The sequence below is a fragment of the Chiloscyllium punctatum genome, chromosome 9 (genome assembly GCF_047496795.1).
Source record: "Chiloscyllium punctatum isolate Juve2018m chromosome 9, sChiPun1.3, whole genome shotgun sequence".
NCBI classification, from domain to species: Eukaryota; Metazoa; Chordata; class Chondrichthyes; order Orectolobiformes; family Hemiscylliidae; genus Chiloscyllium; species Chiloscyllium punctatum.
The window spans coordinates 47082566-47103714 of NC_092747.1; the positions used below are offsets into that span (position 1 = coordinate 47082566).

General features: G+C 39.8%; 1 protein-coding gene across 6 annotated transcripts in view; it reads right to left on the reverse strand.

Moving 5' to 3' along the window:
- The window catches only part of parp4 (poly (ADP-ribose) polymerase family, member 4), a 124840-nt gene that overhangs the window by 89545 nt on the left and 14146 nt on the right, over positions 1–21149 (reverse strand). For 5 of the 6 annotated variants that reach the window (XR_011961509.1, XM_072577433.1, XM_072577431.1 and 2 more), the window contains exons 5-7: positions 20165–20243; positions 12751–12846; positions 5145–5303 (exon numbers count right to left, since the gene is read on the reverse strand). Coding sequence is in view for 4 of the 6 variants with exons in the window: in XM_072577433.1 (XP_072433534.1) it covers positions 5145–5303; positions 12751–12846; positions 20165–20243 (334 nt within the window). In the remaining 2 variants the exon portion in view is untranslated. Of the gene's footprint in view, positions 1–5144; positions 5304–10128; positions 10270–12750; positions 12847–20164; positions 20244–21149 lie in introns of those variants that run through there. The other variant, XM_072577436.1, reaches the window with a different exon arrangement.

Genomic DNA, 21149 nt, shown 5'->3' on the forward strand with positions numbered 1-21149 from the left:
TTGTCAAAATCACATTGCAACTTGTCCAAAGCACACTAAAGCATTTCTGCATCCTCATCAAAATTCATCTGACACCCAGCTTTATGTTAGCTTCAAAGCTGGAGATATTACATTTAGTTCATAGAGTCATAGAGATGTACAGCATGGAAACAGACCCTTCGGTCCAACCTGTCCATGTCTACCAGATATCCCAATCCAATCTAGTCCCACCTGCCAGCACCCAGCCCATATCCCTCCAAACCCTTCCTATTCATATACCCATCCAAATGCCTCTTAAATGTTACAATTGTACCAGCCTCCACCACATCCTCTGGCAGCTCATTCCATACACGTACCACCCTCTGTGTGAAAACGTTGCCCCTTAGGTCTCTTTTATATCTTTCCCCTCTCACCCTAAACCTATGCCCTCTAGTTCTGGACTCCCCGACCCCAGGGAAAAGACTTTGTCTATTTATCCTATCCATGCCCCTCATAATTTTGTAAACCTCTAGAAGGTCACCCCTCAGCCTCCGACGCTCCAGGGAAAACAGCCCCATCCTGTTCAGCCTCTCCCTGTAGCTCAGATCCTCCAACCCTGGCAACATCCTTGTAAATCTTTTCTGAACCCTTTCAAGTTTCACAACATCTTTCCGATAGGAAGGAGACCAGAATTGCACGCAATATTCCAACAGTGGCCTAACCAGCCGCAACATGACCTCCCAACTCCTGTACTCAATACTCTGACCAATAAAGGAAAGCATACCAAATGCCTTCTTCACTATCCTATCTACCTACGACTCCGCTTTCAAGGAGCTATGAACCTGCACTCCAAGGTCTCTTTGTTCAGCAACACTCCCTAGGACCTTACCATTAAGTGTATAAGTCCTGCTAAGATTTGCTTTCCCCAAAATGCTGCACCTCGCGTTTATCTGAATTAAACTCCATCTGCCACTTCTCAGCCCATTGGCCCATCTGGTCCAGATCCTCTTGTAATCTGAGGTAACCCTCTTCGCTGTCCACTAAACCTCCAATTTTGGTGTCATCTGCAAACTTCCTAACTGTCTCTCTTATGCTCGTATCCAAATCATTTATGTAAATGACAAAAAGTAGAGGACCCAGCACCGAACCTTGTGGCACTCCACTAGTCACAGGCCTCCAGTCTGAAAAACAACCTTCCAGCACCACCCTCTGTCTTCTACCTTTGAGCCAGTTCTGTATCCAAATGGCTAGTTCTCCCTGTATTCCATGAGATCTAACCTTGCTAATCAGTCTCCCATGGGGAACCTTGTCGAACACCTTACTGAAGTCCATATAGATCAAATCTAATGCTCTGCCCTCATCAATCTTCTTTGCTACTTCTTCAAAAAACTCTATCAAGTTTGTGAGACATGATTTCCACGCACAATACCATGTTGCCACCTTCAAACCACTAACATGTATTGTGAATAGCTGTGGTCCAAGCACTGATCCCTGTGGTTCTCCAATTGTCACTGCCTGCCACTTGGAAAAAGACTGGTTTATTCCTACTCTTTGTTTCTGGTCTACCAACCAGTACTCTATCCACGTCAGCACAATATCCTCAATCCATGCACCTAATTTTACGGACTAATCTCGAATGTGGGACCTTATCGAATATCTTCTGAGAGTCCAAGTATACCACATCAACTAGCTCCCCTTTATCAACTCTATTAGTTACATCCTCAAAAAATTTCAGTTGATTTTTCAAGCGTGATTTCCCTTTTATAATCCATGCTAAATCTGTCCAATCCTGTTGCTGTTTTCCAAGTACTCTGGTATTAAGTCTCTTGTAATGGAATTTCCACACTACTCATGTCAGGCTAACTGCTCTATAATTCTCTATTTTGTCTCTACCTCCTTTTCCCTAAAATAGTTAAAATAGTTACCCTCTAATTGACAGAAACTTTTCCAGAGCCTTTGGAGTCTTGGAAGATGACCACCATCATCCACTATGTTGAGGATCACATCCTTAAGTACACTTGGATGTATATAATCAGACCATGGGCATTAATCGGCCTTTAATGCTATTAATTCCCTACTAATACTGATATCCTTCAGTTCCTCCCTCTTGCTGGACACTGTTGTCCCCCTTTGTGAAGACAGAACCAAAACATGTAATTAATTGGCCTGCAATTTCTTTGCTCCCCATATGACTTCACCTATTTCTGATTAAGGGGCCTACACTTCCCTTAACTATTCTTTTCTCTTTAAATACCTCTAATGAAGTTTTTACAATCAATTTGTAGCTCCCCACAAACTTACTCATAATCCTATTTCATGGTCTTAATCAGCCTTTTTGTCCTCTGTTGCTGAAATGTATCTTTACGTCTACTGCATCTTTTGGCCAATTTGTATATACCTTCCTTGGACACAATATTATCCCTAATTCCCTTGTTAGCCCTGATTGGTCCTCCTTTCAGTTTTATTTTTGTGCCAAGAAGTAATGAACAATTGTCACAGTTCTTCATGTCCCTTTTAAATGTTTGCCATTGCCTAATCACCATCATCCCTTTAAGTAACATTCCCTAATTTATCATTGCCAGCTCGTGCCTCATACCATTGTAACGTTGTTATTTAGAGCCAGGACCTGAGTTAGTTTCTGTCCATAGAGCGGAATCTGATCTCCAATCATCTCTGCTACTCTTGTCATTGGACAACGACTTTGCTTCACCAGGATTGTTTGATTGTGGATGTAAAACAGCCACTCCTCAGAAAGAAATCTATCAGAATTAATTTGGAACCAGGAACATCAGGATCCACATTGACAATCCCAGCAGCAATAGAACTAATTAACATCCCATTACTCATAGCCTGGGAATGTTGTTGCTGTGAAATCAACATCATTGTCCTGAATGAAATACAACTAATGCCAGCTCAACAAACAAGGTTTAGAAAACACCTTCTTCTGGAAAGGTAAGGCAGAAGAAGAATGCTAAATCCATGGGATTGGTTTTGTCATAATAAAGAAGCTAATTGACCATCTCAGCAAGTCCCGTGGGATGAACAAAACACCTCGAGGGTTTTGCTCACCCTACCCTAGAAGCAGTACACTACAGTCATAAGTACTTAAGCTGGAGCAATGGATGAGGCCATTGAGCGAATCTAGTGCAGCTTTGATTTGATTTGCCTTGATTTGATTTACTATTGTCACATGTACCAAGATACAATGAAAATAATTATTTTGCATGCTATCCAAGCATATTATACCTTACGTAAGTACATCAGGGTAATAGAACAGAATGCAGAATATTGCGTTGTCAGTCATTGTCTAATGTCCCAAAGGTAGACAAATATGTCAGAGCACTTGGTCAGTGGGGATTGCTCCAGGCATTGTTTGCCTTTCCCCACTGAAATGAATAAATCCTTGCCAATCACAAAGATGTTGGCAGGCAGAAGGCCTTTTCATCATCACTGGTTATGACTGCACATATGGTTAATTGTTACTGACTGAATTTCACTTTATATACACCCCCTCGCTGCTAGTTTTTCTGTAGTAACCAGCCCCCACTGTTTGAACGAGCAAGTGTAAAAACCACTTATAATAAGTGCTGGTAGCTTGCTTTTAAAAAGTGGAGCAATTCCTTCCACAATCCTTGGTTTTTTTATAAAACAGTTCTACTTCCATTTGCTGGAACTGTATAAAAAGTTGGTCAGGTCACAACTAGTGTGCAGTTGTGGTGACATTATGGGAAGAATATGATTGCACTTGAGATCATGCAGAGGAGATTTACCAAGATGCCAACTTGGCCGAAGGGTCTGAGCTTTGAAAAAGGATTGGATAGACAACGTGGTTATTTTTGAAGAAACAAGTATTGAGAAGTGACCTGCTAGAGGTGTATAAAATTATGAGCAGCATAAAAAAGGTGGATAGGAAGGCAGTTTATGTATTAGTGGAGTGATCAAGAACAGGATCGGGAATAGACTTAAGATAAGAAGTTAAAGGCTAGAAGAAGAGTGGAGATGATTTTTTTTTACGTGGGGGATGGTGAGCATCTGTAAGTCTCTGCGTGGAAGGATGGTTAAGTCTGAAACTCTAGAAACATTTAAACAATATTTAGAAATTCACTTGCATCATCATAGCCTCCATGGCTATGGGCCAAGAGCTGGAAAATGGATTAGTGTAGTCAGATCTATTTGACCGCACATTTCTTTAGGGATGAATAGCTGCCTTCTGTGCCATAAATATCTGAGTCCACCAACTAAGCTCAGTACAAATGTGAAATCAAAACTGGAACAATTTTGCTTTGAATGGCTTAGTAATAAACTGGACAGCACATGTCTTCATTCACTGATGTATTTGTTAAGGTAACACAGCTTTGACAAAAATTATAGATATATATTTCCCCATTAAATACTAACATTTTTACCTAATTCCATTAATTTACCAGATGGAAAATTGAAATGAAAGACTAGAGATAAGGTGGGAAGAATTGTACTTTAAATCACTAGAAAATTCTATTGTTGATACTGAGAGTCCATTCAATATTTCAATGCAAGGAAAAGAGTTTGGTGGTGAACTTCCTCAGACCTTTGTCCATTCCATTCTCCATTTTATTGGCAAAAAGTGCACTTTGCTGGTATAAGTAGGGCTTCTGCGGAAGATATGGCAAATTTAAATACATTAAAAACACAATTCTGACTTTGAGGCTACAGCGTTGAGTAAGCAATGCCTAGGTTCTAGAGTACATGTTTTACCATGTTTGGGCAACTGGAGACACACCAAGAAAAACTGAAAATGTACATGAGGGGCAAATGGTCATGTACGAGCTTTTTGAAGTTATTATAATTTTAACAAGTATACGCAAATCAAGCCATATTATTTGGTAAAGCCACACATTTTGCAAAGGGAGTATAAATTTGCACAGAAATGTGTGGAAAGGACTACCAAAGGAGTTAAAGGAGATGGATAATTCTAGCAAACTGGACAGAGGTTAGATTTTTTTGGTAAAAAGTAATAACTGAGGAGCATACTGTTGCATTTTCTGAATTTTGGAATTTGCCAGCTGAAATTCTAAAGTCCTTGTGATGCTGCTGTTATTACATTCTTCATTATGCAGTAGTAATAACTACATTGTAAACGTGTATTGCTGTAAATCATCGTGTTCAGGAGAAAGTCCATATTCTTAACATTTAAACACTATACTCACCTGTTGCAATCTCTCTGATGCTAAGTGCTGTGCAGCAGCAAAATCATGACTTTTCACTGTGAATTCCTGTGCAACTAGTTTCTGTATACACCAGTCATAGGCTTCTTCAGCTTTCTCAGCAATTGAGGTGAAAATGAACTGTTTCTGCTGCTGCTGACTCTAGTATATACAAATGAATTTTATGAAACAAATGCAATTCTTCACATTTACGTCAATCAGGTTTACTCACTACATCAGTTGATTAGTTCACAAATTAAAGCAGACAACAACAAATGAAGTCATTTCATGAAGTAAATAACTTAGTGGTACATGTGGCAAAGCATCACTTAAATTAGATGGAAAGGATGTACCAAATTAGGTACAAAAGAATCATTTGAAAAAGACAAACTAAAACCGACAGCAATTCAGTTCCCATAACAACACCCAGGCTGTGATATTTACTATTGACAAAAATTTCACACTTTTGAAAATTATTCACAGGATAGATTTAAATTTGTTTTTAGTTATTATTTACAAGACTGCACTAATTTTTTCCCTTTCAGTTTTCTTCAAACATTCTCCTCAATATATACTGCTTATATTCACATAGCCCTCCTTTATAAAAGAAATTGACCAGAGTTTGGAGAACTGAGTACCCCACAGTAGTCCATGACTCAGGAGGCAACAGTTATGGGAGTTTTTTTTTCTCTGATTACATTAATTTGATTTCATTACATTCCTTGCGGTTTGTGTTTCTATTTTGAAAATGCTATACAAATTCAACTTTCTGTTATCTAAAAAGGAGTACATTAATCCCACTAGGTAATATTTTAAGCATAAAGTGTGACTTTTCCAGTATAATTTTTAAAAATCAGCAGTTTCTTTCTTAATCATTAAGGGAAATCATTATACTACTCCAGTGAACTATACTTCAGAACTACCAAAATATGAACACAAACTGCTGGGTTTGTTTTTGTAAGTATGATACAACATGGAAATTAACTTGAATGTATCACAGGTTAGAATTTGGACATCTCATCAGTAATATCTAATTATTACAAATCGAATGTTCTTAAAGTAATCTCTAGGTTGGTTTAAAGTTCCTTGAAATGAATGGTGCAGATCCAAAATTTGCAATTTGAGCAAACTCAGATGCAGAGATCCAGAATGCAAAGTTTACACGGATAAACATTCTGCTCAATTAACAATATTGCTTAATACCATGATTTTTGTTTTAGTGTTAAAGTGCATTTTGTACGGCAAACATGTATTCACTCCTTAAAATTTGCATAGCGCTTCCTGATTATTGATCAATAAGTGGCAACCAATAAAATCTACAGAAAATATAAAGCAAAAGCTGGGCAGTAATGCTAATCACTGAAGTAATTTTCTCCTTTAACTCTTCTTTTTCATTAATTCATGGGATTATGAGGGTCAAACATTTATTGTCCACACTTAATTGACCTTGAACATGGTGGTAAGCCACCAAAGAGGTTGAGTTTTTGCTCCCTCAATATGAAGCATTTTAATAATCTGAATTTGGGCATACAGAGAGAATTTAAATATATGCAGATAACACAAAACTTGGAAGTCCAGTCAACAATGATTAGGATAGTAACAGATTTCAGAAGGATGCAAACAGACGCTTGACAAGTGTGTTGATGAATCTGTGAATGCTATTTCCAGCTCTAATCCTGAACTGGAAAACTGGCTTGAACTCACTTCCAATTTCCACCCATCTCCCATAATCTCTGACTCTTCCCTTGCCTTAATTTGTTTTCATTTCTAGAATTGGAATATCAGTCAATAATCGCTATTGGCCCACTTGCCAACACAGCTATCCCGACTATATTTTTTTCACATTTTGTTTTCTGTAACAATTCCATTCATATTTCTCCATCACTGTTGCATCTGTTGAGACAATGCAACCCTCAATAATAGAATTTCCAAAGTCTTCCTTTTCTCTTAACTAAGGATCACATCCTCACTAAGTGTAATTGATACTTCCTTCAACCTTGTCAGGTTTATTTCAACTACTTCTGTTCTTGCCGCTTCTATTTAATTCAGCCTAAAAATACACAAATACTCTGCTTCCATAGTGCTCTATGGCAAGGTGTTCCAAAGATTCACTCTTAAGAGTGACACTCAGAGAGAAGAAATTCCTCCTCATCTCAGTCTTATATTAGCACCCCTTTATTCTAAGGCCATGCCCTCTGGTTCTAGGCTCTCACATGAGGGGAATCATCCTCTCAAGATTTACCCTATCCAGCCCCTTAAGAATCCTATATTTTTCAATGAGATCACCTCTCAACTTTCTAAATTCCTGTAAGCAGAGTCCCAACCTGTCCGAATTGGCCTTAGCTCATAAGACAATCCCTCCCTACCAGGGATCATCCTAGTAAACTATTTCTGAACTCCATCCACCATATTTAATGGGTAGCTAATTTGTGATTTCCTCTAAACCCAGAATGATACAAACAGCAAACTCAACTTTACTTTCCCTCAGCATTTTGAAGGGATAATTGCCCCCTGCAACACCCTGTTCCTACCTCTGTCACTCACAACATCCCCTTCCCTTGCCATGAACATGCTGCAGATGAAACACTTGCCCTTTTATCTCTTCCTACCTCACCACCCAAAATTACTCATGATGTTACCTCCATTGTTGAGGAGACTACAAGTGCACTTTTGTTCCCTTCATTTTCAGTTTGCAGGGAGGATCCCAAGCTTCCAGTCACAGATCATTTTAATTCTCCACCTTACTTCCACTGAGGTCTCTGATTTTTGCCTATTACAACTTTCCAATAAAACGCAACGCAGCCTCAGGAAACAGCAGCTCATTTTTCAAGTGTGATCTTTAAGCCATTCTCGACCGAAGGCCGAGTTCACCATTAGACCAAGAACTTTGCCCTTATTTTGTTTTGTGTTTCTTTGTTAGATTGTTTTTTTAAAATTTTGTTTCTCTTATTTCTTAAATTTTGCATTCCAAAAGCTTCAACTTGATACATCTTTTTGTTTCTTTACTTGTCCAGCTACCACTCTCTTCAGCATGCATCATGACACTTATTATTTTATCTCTTCTTCAAAGTTTGTGAGAAGACTTGTAGCTCGGGTGTTCGTTGTTGTAGTTCTGATCGCCGAGCTGGGAATTTATGTTGCAGACTTTTCGTCCCCTGTCTAGGTGACATCCTCAGTGCTTGGGAGCCTCCTGTGAAGCGCTTCTGTGATGTTTCCTCCGGCATTTATAGTGATTTGTATCTGCCGCTTCCGGTTGTCAGTTCCCGCTGTCCGCTGCAGTGGCCGCTATATTGGGTCCAGGTCGATGTGCTTATTGATTAAATCTGTGGATGAATGCCATGCCTCTAGGAATTCCCTGGCTGTTCTCTGTTTGGCTTGTCCTGTAGTAGTAGTAGTGTTGTCCCAGTCAAACTCATGTTGCTTGTCATCTGAGTGTGTGGCTACTAAGGATAGCTGGTCGTGTCGTTTCGTGGCGAGTTGGTGTTCATGGATGCGGATCATTAGCTGTCTTCCTGTTTGTCCTATGTAGTGTTTTGTGCAGTCCTTGCATGGGATTTTGTACACTACATTGGTTTTGCTCATGCTGGGTATCGGGTCCTTCGTCCTGATGAGTTGTTGTCTGAGAGTGGCTGTTGGTTTGTGTGCTGTTATGAGTCCTAGTGGTCGCAGTAGTCTGGCTGTCAGTTCAGAAATGCTCCTGATGTATGGTAGTGTGGCTAGTCCTTTGGATTGTGGCATGTCCTAATTCCGTTGTCTTTCCCTTAGGCATCTGTTGATGAAATTACGGGGGTATCCGTTTTTGGCGAATACATTGTATAGGTGTGCTTTTTCCTCTCTTTGCAGTTCTGGTGTGCTGCAGTGTGTTGTGGCCCTTTTGAACAGTGTCTTGATGCAACTCCATTTGTGAGTGTTGGGGTGGTTGCTTTCCTAGTTTAGGACTTGGTCTGTGTGTTTGGCTTTCCTGTAAACCTTTGTGGTGAATTCTCCGTTAGGTGTTCTCTGTACTATCACGTCTAGGAATAGGAGTTGGTTGTCCTTTTCTTCCTCTCTAGTGAATCTGATTCCTGTGAGTGTGGCGTTGATGATCCAGTGTGCGTTCTCTATTTCTGTGTTTTTAATGACTACAAAGGTGTCATCCACATATCTGACCCAGAGTTTGGGTTGAATTTGCGGTAAGACTGTTTGTTCTAATCTTTGCATTACCGCTTCTGCTATGAGTCCAGAGATGGGTGAGCCCATGGGTGTGCTGTTGATTTGTTCATATATTTGGTTGTTGAATGTGAAGTGTGTTGTGAGGCACAGGTCCAGTAGTTTGAGTATGCCGTCTTTGTTGATAGGTTCAACGTCCTGTTGTCTGTTCTGTATGTCCAGCAGGTTGGCTATTATTTCTCTGGCTAGGGTTTTGTCGATAGAGGTGAACAGTGCCGTTACATCGAATGAGACCATGGTTTCTTCCTTGTCTATGTGTATATTTCTGATGATGTCCAAGAATTCCTGTGTTGATTGTATAGAGTGTCTGGATCCGCTGATCAGGTGTTTCAGTTTCTGCTGTAGTTCTTTAGCCAGTTTGTGTGATGGTGTCCCTGGTAGTGATACTATGCGTCTGAGTGGGATGTCTGGTTTGTGCACTTTGGGTAGTCCATAGAATCTGGGGATGTTGTTGCTTTCAGGTTTCATTCTTTGTAGGTCAGACCTGGTTATCTCTCTGTCTTTTTTTTGGAGGTTCCTCAGTGTGTTGTTTATCCTATTGGTGAGCTGTGGGGTGGGGTCAAACTCCCTCTTTTGGTAGGTGTTGGTATCTGCAAGTAGTTGTTGTGCTTTTTGGATGTAGTTTAGATTAGATTAGATTAGATTAGATTAGATTATTGTGTGGAAACAGGCCCTTCGGTCCAACAAGTCCACACCGCCCCGCCGAAGCGCAACCCACCCATACCCCTACATCTACCCCTTACCTAACACTACGGGCAATTTAGCATGGCCAATTCACCTGCTTTGTCCAGGATGACCATCATTCTGCCTTTGTCTGCTGGTTGTATGATTATGTTCTTATCGTTTCTTAGTGATTTTAGTGCTTCCCTCTCCTTGGTGTTGACGTTATGTGTTTGTCTTTTCCTTGTTATCAGAGGTACGATACTTTGTCTCACTGTTTGTTGTGTCTCTTCTGTCAGTCCATTGTTCCTGAATGTGCATTCTCGTGCTGCTCGGAAGTCTGCTGTCTTGGCGTCCCTGTGGTTGTAGTTGAGTCCTAAAATCACTAAGAAACGATAAGAACATAATCATACAACCAGCAGACAAAGGCAGAATGACGGTCATCCTGGACAAAGCAGACGGCATCCAAAAAGCGCAACAACTACTTGCAGATACCAACACCTACCAAAAGAGGGAGTTTGACCCCACCCCACAGCTCACCAATAGGATAAACAACACACTGAGGAACCTCCAAAAAAAAGACAGAGAGATAACCAGGTCTGACCTACAAAGAATGAAACCTGAAAGCAACAACATCCCCAGATTCTATGGACTACCCAAAGTGCACAAACCAGACATCCCACTCAGATGCATAGTATCACTACCAGGGACACCATCACACAAACTGGCTAAAGAACTACAGCAGAAACTGAAACACCTGATCAGCGGATCCAGACACTCTATACAATCAACACAGGAATTCTTGGACATCATCAGAAATATACACATAGACAAGGAAGAAACCATGGTCTCATTCGATGTAACGGCACTGTTCACCTCTATCGACAAAACCCTAGCCAGAGAAATAATAGCCAACCTGTTGGACATACAGAACAGACAACAGGACGTTGAACCTATCAACAAAGACAGCATACTCAAACTACTGGACCTGTGCCTCACAACACACTTCACATTCAACAACCAAATATATGAACAAATCAACAGCACACCCATGGGCTCACCCATCTCTGGACTCATAGCAGAAGCGGTAATGCAAAGATTAGAACAATCAGTCTTACCGCAAATTCAACCCAAACTCTGGGTCAGATATGTGGATGACACCTTTGTAGTCATTAAAAACACAGAAATAGAGAACGCACACTAGATCATCAACGCCACACTCACAGGAATCAGATTCACTAGAGAGGAAGAAAAGGACAACCAACTCCTATTCCTAGACGTGATGGTACAGAGAACACCTAACGGAGAATTCACCACAAAGGTTTACAGGAATGCCAAACACATAGACCAAGTCCTAAACTAGGAAAGCAACCACCCCAACACTCACAAATGAAGTTGCTTCAAGACACTGTTCAAAAGGGCCACAACACACTGCAGCACACCAGAACTGCAAAAAGAGGAAGAAGAACACCTATACAATGTATTTGTCAAAAACGGATACCCCCGTAATTTCATCAACAGATGCCTAAGGGAAAGACAACGGAATGAGAACATGCCACAATCCAAAGGACTAGCCACACTACCATACATCAGGAGCATTTCTGAACTGACAGCCAGACTACTGCGACCACTAGGACTCATAACAGCACACAAACCAACAGCCACTCTCAGACAACAACTCATCAGGACGAAGGACCCGATACTCAGCATGAGCAAAACCAATATAGTGTGCAAAATCCCATGCAAGGATTGCACAAAACACGACATAGGACAAACAGGAAGACAGATAATGATCTGCATCCATGAACACCAACTAGCCACGAAACGACACGACCAGCTATCCTTAGTAGCCACACACTCAGATGACAAGCAACATGAGTTCAACTGTGACAACACTACTATTACAGGACAAGCCAAACAGAGAACAGCCAGGGAATTCCTAGAGGCATGGCATTCATCCACAGATTCAATCAATAAGCACATCGACCTGGACCCAATATACCGGCCACTGCAGCGGACAGCGGGAACTGACAACCGGAAGCGGCAGATACAAATCACTATAAATGCCGGAGGAAACATCACAGAAGCGCTTCACAGGAGGCTCCCAAGCAATGAGGATGTCACCTAGACAGGGGACGAAAAGTCTGCAACACAAACTTATCTCTTCTTACCTCCACAGTACAACAGACCTCTAATCCTTTGTCCCACCCTCCTCAATCTCATCCTCTCAAAATCCATTTATTTTCTAACTTTTCCCTATTCTTTCAATAGGTGATAAACATGTTTATTCTGTTTCTCTCTCCCTTGCTACTGGCAGAATCAATAAACATTTCCAACTCCTATTTTTTATTTTCTTAATATTGTGGATAAGCAAAGTTATTACGATAACTCTGAAAATCATGAGTACAGCAACCCTTCCTTTATGGTCTCTTCTGAATAAATTATCTATTGTCTGTACTAATCATTCATTACCTGACAAGGAGCTAATAACTCACATGAAGCTGATTTTGCCAATGGTGATGTACTTTAATAGATTATCCTTTTTTACCTTTAGCATATTCTAGTTCCTTACTTTAAAGGCAACAGACATGTCCACGACATGTATCCTGGGGCTCATGTTACAGTAATGTTTTTTAGTGAATATGTAACTAGCACAAATATAAGGAATATTCATAACAGAAATGCTGGATTTGTGGAGTTCAATCAGAAGCTCACATGCTCAAACAGCAAAGTTACTGACCTGTTCAAGGTGAGAAGATATTCGATAAGGAAATTTGTCATTTTTCTCAGAAACCTGTAATTCAACCACCACGAAAGCACCAGCTGCATTTTCATTCTATAGAAAATGTAAGAAAATCTCACTAAAGAAATGGCTTGCTATACAGCTGGATGAAGAAAAAAAATTAATATCCCATAACAAGGCTAATAATTAAACTAATGATTAAATATTGCTTCGACTTAATATCTTGAACCTCAGTGGGCTGACTGGATAGACGATAATTAATTTTGTTTGAATCTTTTCTTGTTAATTTTCATTATATATAACATGTCTATTTAAACACAAAATGATTTTCCTTTGTTAATGACAAGCTTCTAATGCAAACTTAACTTAGTGCTGATCACTATAAGTATAACAAGTTTGTATCTGCTATATAGATGTATGCAAGGATATCTCAATGGTTCAGTGTTTGAGAGAACCCTCCAGGTTCCACAATCTTCGACCAAGACATTTAGCAGCATTTAGATTTTAGTTAGACCAGTGAAATTTTGTAAGCCTTGTACTCGATTATTTCTAATTGATTTTGTTTCTAACTGAATGAAAAGTCAACAGTAGGAACATTTCTGCCTGCACATTGTAGGTAGAAAGTGAGATTGAGGCAATTTCATGATAATAGATTGCAACAGCTGATTATGTGCTCAACCCAAGTGCGTATGCATGAATTGTCTGCTGCCAAATACACTCTTTTCAAACATTTATATGTTGAATAGCACTACGAGTATGGAGAAGACTCATAAATATGAATCTAACTAGCATGAAGCATCATTTTAAGAAAACATTTGTCTTGATATTAATAAAACAGTGCTAAAATTAATGGATTGGACTTTTGTCAAGTGTGCACTATGTGCAGAATTGTTTTAATTAGCAACAATTAAGCAGCATCTATAATTTTGAATCTTTAACACTCCTAAACCAACTACAGGTTGCTAAACCATTCTGAACGCCAATAACTGTTATAATATAGCTACAGAATAGGACTCAGAATCATAGAGATGCACAGCATGGAAACAGACCCTTCGGTCCAACCCGTCCATGCCAACCAGATATCCCAATCCAATCTAGTCCCAACTGCCAGCACCCGGCCCATATCCCTCCAAACCCTTCCTATTCATATACCCATCCAAATGCCTCTTAAATGTTACAATTGTACCAGCCTCCACCACTTCCTCTGGTAGCTCACTCCATACACATACCACCCTCTGTGTGAAAAAGTTACCCCTTAGGTCTCTTTTATATCTTTCCCTCTCACCCTAAACCTATGCCCTGTAGTTCTGGACTCCCCCGACCCCAGAGAAAAGACTTTGTCTATTTACCCTAAGCATGTCCCTCATAATTTTGTAAACCTCCATTAGGTCACCCCTCAGCCTCCGACGCTCCATGGAAAACAGCCCCAGCCTGTTCAGCCTCTCCCTATAGCTCAAATCCTCCAACCCTGGCAATGTCCTTGTAAATCTTTTCTGAACCTTTCAACATCTTTCCGATAGGAAGGGGACCAGAATTGCACGCAATATTCCAACAGTGGCCTAACCAATGTCCTGTACAGCCGCAACATGACCTCCCAACTCCTGTTCTCAATACCCTGACCAATAAAAGAAAGCCTCTCCCTATAGCTCAAATCCTCCAACCCTGGCAACATCCTTGTATATCTTTTCTGAATCCTTTCAAGTTTCACAACATCTTTCCGATAGGAAGGAGACCAGAATTGCACGCAATATTCCAACAGTGGCCTAACCAATATCCTATACAGCCACTACATGACCTCCCAACTTCTGTACACAATGCTCTGACCAATAAAGCAAAGCATACCAAACGCCTTCTTCGCTATCCTATCTACATGCGACTCCACTTTCAAGGAGCTAAGAACCTGCACTCCAAGGTCTCTTTGTTCAGTAACATCCCCTAGGACCTTACCATTAAGTGTATAAGTCCTGCTAAGATTTGCTTTCCCAAAATGCTGCACCTCGCATTTATCTGAATTAAACGCCATCTGCCACTTCTTAGCCCATTGGTCAAGGTCCTCTTGTAATCTGAGGTAACCCTCTTCGCTGTCCACTAAACCTCCAATTTTGGTGTCATCTGCAAACTTACTAACTGTACCTCTTATACTTGTATCCAAATTATTTGCGTAAATGACAAAAAGTAATGAACACCGCACTGATCCTTGTGGCACTCTACTGGTCACAGGCCTCCAGTCTGAAAAACAACCCTCCTGTCCTTCCTGGCTCCCACAATTTCTTTGTTCTCCTCCAGTTTATACAATTTGTTGGTCCTGCGCTTATCGGATAATGTTAGCATAGCTAATAATGCTGGCTTGCTTTAACTTTCTAAACTAATCATTGTCTGCCACACTGGTTCTCTCCATCACACTTAACCTATCACATTACAACACCAACATCTTCAGCATTAGCTCATCTCCCAGTGATTTAACTAACCTATCACAATGCACTTCCGTTATCTGTTACTGGAGCCCTGTAAAATGATCTCGGACACCAGGGTCCCAGGTTTGATTCCAGCCTCAGGTGACTGTCTGTGTGGAATTTGCACATTCTCCCAGTGTCTGCTTGGGTTTCCTCCAAGTGCTCGGTTTTCCTCCCACAGTCCAAACATGTGCAGAGCAGGTGAATTGGCCATGCTAAATTTCCCATAATGTTAGATGCATTAGTCAGACGGAAATGGGTCTGGGTGGGTTACTCTTCGGAGGGTCGGTGTGGACTTGTTGGGCTGAAGGGCCTATTTCCACACTGTAGGGAATCTAAAAAAAAAACACCAAACATCTTCAGCATTAGCTCACCTCCCAGTGATTTAACAAACCTATCATAATGCACTACCATTATCTGTTACTGGAGCCCTGAAAGATGATCTCGGCATACATTGCAACACTAAGTTAACTACATGACTGTCATAATAACTTCCATAACCTCTACCAAAGAGTCACTGTAATTCTGACAGTTTTATTTGAAAAATTTTATTTGGAGAACATATTTTAATATATTCTGCATTTGTTTCCCACAAATATTTGAGATTTAAATCTGAGCTGAAACTGCCTCTTCAATGGCTAAACACAGGAAATGTTTTGTTGTTTTCTTGCTGTTCCAGATTTTTGAAATACTTTTCCTACAGCTTTCACACTAGCCAAGTATTAATTTGTTAAAGGAAAATAACTTTGGAATAACCTGAAGGGAGTCCCCAGAGGGTTTGATTTTAGGACCACTGATTGTTGTTTATAAATGACTGAATTGTTTAGGCAGTACAATTTAGAAGTTTATGAATTGTATAAAACTTGATAACATTACAAATAGTGAACAGTGTAACAGACTTCAAAACTTCAAAGAATGTTGAAATAGGCAGAAACAATTTAGTGCAGTTAAATGAGTGATTGTCTTTATACTGATATCCACTTTGACAAGGAAGGAATGAGAGAGGAAATGCAAAGAAACTTTCAGCAGCTAACATCATCTCTAGAGATTCTCCATTCACAAGTAAAGCATGCCTTCGAACCACCTTTTCACAACCTGATCCAATAGATTCATTCAGCTGTCTAGTCATGAGCACTAAAAGTGAAGAAGCTAACAAAGTGAAGAAGTGCTCTGTACACTTTTTGTCAGTAACCTTCCTACAGACATTAAAGCATGTGAGGTTTACCTTGTCTATTGATAATTTAAGGGATATGACAGTTCACTGATCAAGCTAATGTCAAAACAGCCAGTTGGCTTTGTTACATTTGACAGCACAGCAAGAGCAGAAGCAGCAAAGAATGCTGTAGTCACCTAGCCTGCAGTTTCAGCTGCGGCCCTGCTCACTCAGATGTGCTGGTATCATCAATCTGAAGCTCCTTCGCAAGGATGGAAGTCTCGTCCGTTTTGTTTAACACCCTTACCCAAGGATTCAGATTCCTTCATGGAGTGGTGTGCAAGGACAGACTGGATTCTGTTTTCAGGTTGGACTTTACTGCAGGAGATTTTGGATAACTGTCTCGTTTCCACTCGACTTGGAGGGGGTGGAGTGGTCACTAAGGACTGTGGTTTTAAGAACTTTACCTGTGAACTTTCTTTTCCATGTGAGAGGATCCTGCAGATTCTATCTACTGTATGGACTAGTAGTTTGTGTTGTTATACTTATTGTATGTTGTGAGTCAATGACTTGCTTAAATACTGACTGTCAAAGTCTTTCAAAAGCTGGTAGTGCCATCTATGTGGTTATCATGGAATGATAAAAGGAAGGAGTATGGTATTAAAGAGTTAACTTGCTCTGTTGACCTGCAAAAAATTGGATATCCCGAGACTGGGGTGCCTCTGCCTTACAGATGATAGATTGTAAGAAATTACATTACCTCCTATTCAGAGCCATTTACATGGCCATTTCCTTGCCATTCAAAAGCCTATTTACATTTTCATCCCCTATTCAGATATCAATAAGAACATTATAGTTGGAATTTTGATTACTCCCTGTAGTTAAAATAAAAATACAATTTAAACTAGATCTGGTCATTAAGGGATGATTTGCATTACATTGTCTTGAGTGGCACATGACTGTGTGGGAATGACTGGGGGTTGTCTTGTGAGCATTACTATCTGTGGTATAAAGATTTTGTATAAAGGAAGGACTGTTTCCTTTGTTCAGGGAGAGCTTCCCTGTACAGGCTTCGCAACCATGGTGAAGATTGTTCAAGGGTTTCTCCAAAGGTTGTTTTGTAATGTGCTTAATAAAATATTGCTTGTTCAAAGAAGCTGGCGTGTTACTGTTATAGAATCTCAGAAAAGAAGAATGTAACAGGTGTTGGATTTCTTGAGTGTGGTTGGAAATACACTCATCCAGGCAAATGAGGATACTTCATGTTACTGACTTGTGGCTTTTACGTTGTGGGAAAGCTTTGGGGAGTCGGGAACTGAGTTACTGCTCTTGTAGCCATAACATTTATGTGGTTTGTCATATTGAATTTCTGATCAATTAGATTCATCTGGGTTATATCCATCTAGCAAACAGAGAAACATGAGATGATCTATCATTTACATTAGTATATAAGGTACAGCATAAATACAAGCTACCAATCCTTTCCCAGGTGGAAACTGGTTGCTATTTATGTACTGTAACGTTTCCCCAATTAATAACAGCTGTTCTTATTCACAACTAGAACATACACACTCAATTAACGCAGTATTTCCAACATTAGCAGAAGTTACCTTGAGAAGAAACACCGTATTTATGTGAAAATCAATGTTGCTGAGACCTTCACTACTTTTATTTTAATCATTTTTGGTTTGGGACTATGAACTGTGAGCTGAAAGCAACTTTTGGATTGTGAGCAGCAGCTTGTTTTCCTTCTAAAAACAAATGAACTGATTTTAATAAGGCTAGGTCTGGAAGTTAATTGGAGGTGGACTCTTGTTCAAAGTACTCTCCAGGCATTTTGAATCCAGAAAGGTATTATGCTCAAACAGATGTTTGAATATTAGCTGGTGACTCACAGGTTGTTATTGTGCCAAGCAGTCTAACAAAGAAAATGTTGGAAAAAACAGAAAGAGAAACCAAAGTTTGAACTGGTTTTGAACTGTGTGCTTTTGTCAGAAGGATTGTGGCTGCCAAACCTACAGGATGGAGATTTCATTGCTCTCTAGTTATCATTATTAACTGCCTGAAAGTTCAGAGAATAAAATCAGATTATAAGAATTAAATGATTATTCCGTACAGTGCACTGGAAGCTATTTGCACTGATCCATGTCTTCAGAAATCAAACAAGATATAATCCTACGTTCTTGTGATATTACAGATCATGGAGACTGCTTAAATAAACTAACCAGTTACACCCCTCTTATTTCTCTTCTAATTTATCCCTGAACTGTGTCTATATATAGGTCTGTCTGTCTTTGCATGAATGGGGGCTAGAATCAAAGAGGCCTGGGTTTAAATCAGTTTAAATGAGAAATTTGAATTATAGAATCTACAGTGTGAAAACAGGCCCTTCGGCCCAACAAGTCCACAATGACCCTCCGAAGAGTAACCCACCCAGACCCATTCCCCCACTACTCTACATTAACCCAAGACTAATGCACTTAACCTACACATCCCTGAACACTATGGACAATTTAGAATGGCCAATTCACCTAACTTGCACATCTTTGGATTGTGGGAGGAAACCAGAGCACTCGGAGGAAACTCATGCAGACACAAGGAGAATGTGCAAACTCTACACAGACAGTCGCCCGATGTGGGAATCGAATCCTGGTCTCTGGCACTGTGAGGCAATGGTGTGAACCACTGAGCTACCGTGCCGCCCCCAATTAGTGTACCATGTTGTTTAATTTTGCTCTGCTAAAGCTACTGTGTTATTAATAAAGTTTTAATTACTATGTTTAAGCTATAAATTTGATGTATGGTATCATTTATTCACAAAGTCAGGTACTGGTTATTTAAAACAGCCTGGCTAGGAACCATTGGGATCAATTTTGAGGGTGAATGTGTATTTTAATTTTGCTATGTTGCAAATACAAGATATAGGAAGGCTGGTTTGCTTTGGCTGTTTGCCTCCATGTTGTGACAGTATACATTTTCTTCTTAGCGAGGTTTGAGAAGGTTTGTAGCTCAGGTTGAGGTTCTGGATGTAAGTTTGCTCGCTGAGCTGGAAGGTTCATTTCCAGATGTTTTGTCACCCTACTAGGTAACTTCTTCAGTGGGCCTCTGGGCAAAGCACTGCTGATGATTTCTGCTTTCTATTTACAGGTTTGGGAAACCCAAACCTGCAAATAGAAAGCAGAAATCATCAGCAGTGCTTCGCCTGGAGGCCCACTGAAGGTGTTAACCTAGTAGGGTGACAAAACGTCTGGAAATGAACCTTCCAGCTTAGCAAGCAAACCTACATCCACATTTTGTTCTGAACTTTACATAGTAATAGGGTGTTATCGGTTCGTTTGTAATATTTCTTTTCTTGACATAGACAAAAGATAATTTATGACATTTATGTCAGGTTTTCATGATCAAGTCTTCCCACTGCACACTGCAAATCTGTGATTTAGAACTCATCCACAGTTATATGTTGTAACCCTGTGTCACATCTTGCCTTCCTTTCCCATGTATTGCACCACTAATCCAAGTGTTTTCAGTTAAATACATAAAACATATCTGTTCTGGCAACTTGCTTCAAACATTCTGAACCAATTGTAGGGGAAGTAAGTGGGCTAAAGTCATTACTTTATCATGCTGGCAACAGTCATGCTCAATGTTTTTCAGAAGATTCTAAAATACACAGTAGCTTTGTTGCTTTATGGTGTGTAAAGTAAATAATATCTACATATAATTGTCCATCGCTCACTGAAAACAAAACCATAAAAAAAAAACAGATGAAAAGAAATCAACTAAAATGAATTAATTAACTGCAAACCTTTTCCATTATGGAATACTTTGCCACCTCAAATTCCTGTGGAAAAGGAGGAATGTTGCTGTCATGTGTGGAAATAAACCTGTGGAGAAAAGAACAAAAACAAAAGGTGATCGATGGAGTATATTTATTGGTTAATTTGTGAAAAATTACTGAAATTAATGTTTATGCTGAAAAACACGGTGATATAGTAGATTAGAGTACCAACACAAAAGGACAGTGCAATTTCATGCAGACTCATACTAACAGTTCCCCAAAAGTGAATTAAAGATTTTATCTGTTAAATCTTTGGAAAACATTTTGAATCTCTACAAGGAAGCAGAAAGTTCTTGGCATAACTTTGAGGCTAATTATAGAGTCATACAGCACAGAAACAGACCCATCAGTGCAACTCATCCATGCCAACTAGAACTCCAAAACTAAACTAGTCCTACTTGCCTACATTTGGCCTCTATCTCTCTAAATCTTTCCTATTTATGTTCATGTTCCTCTCCAAATGTGTTTTAAATGTTGTATCTCTAGCTACATGTATCACTTCCTCGACCAGTTAATTTCATATACAAACCACTCTGTATGAAAAAGTTGCCCTTTAGGTCCCTTTTAAATCATTCTCCTCTCACCTTAAAATTATGCGCTCTAGTTTTGAGCTCCCCTACTCTAGGGAAGAGACCTTTGTCATTCATCATATCTATTCCCTGATGATTTTATAAACATCTATAAAGGTCACCACCCAACCTCCTATACTTCAATGAAACAAGTCTCAGCCTATCCAGGCTCTCCTTAAACTCAAACTGTCCAGTCCCAATAACATCCTGATAAATCTTCTCTGCATCTTTTCTAATTTACTATTATCCTTCCTATAGCAGAGTGACCAGAACTGTATATAGTACTCCAAAAGCAGCCTTACCAACATCTTATACCACTGCAACATGACATCTCAACTCCTATACTCAATGGTCTGAGCAATGAAGGCAAGCATGCCAAACAC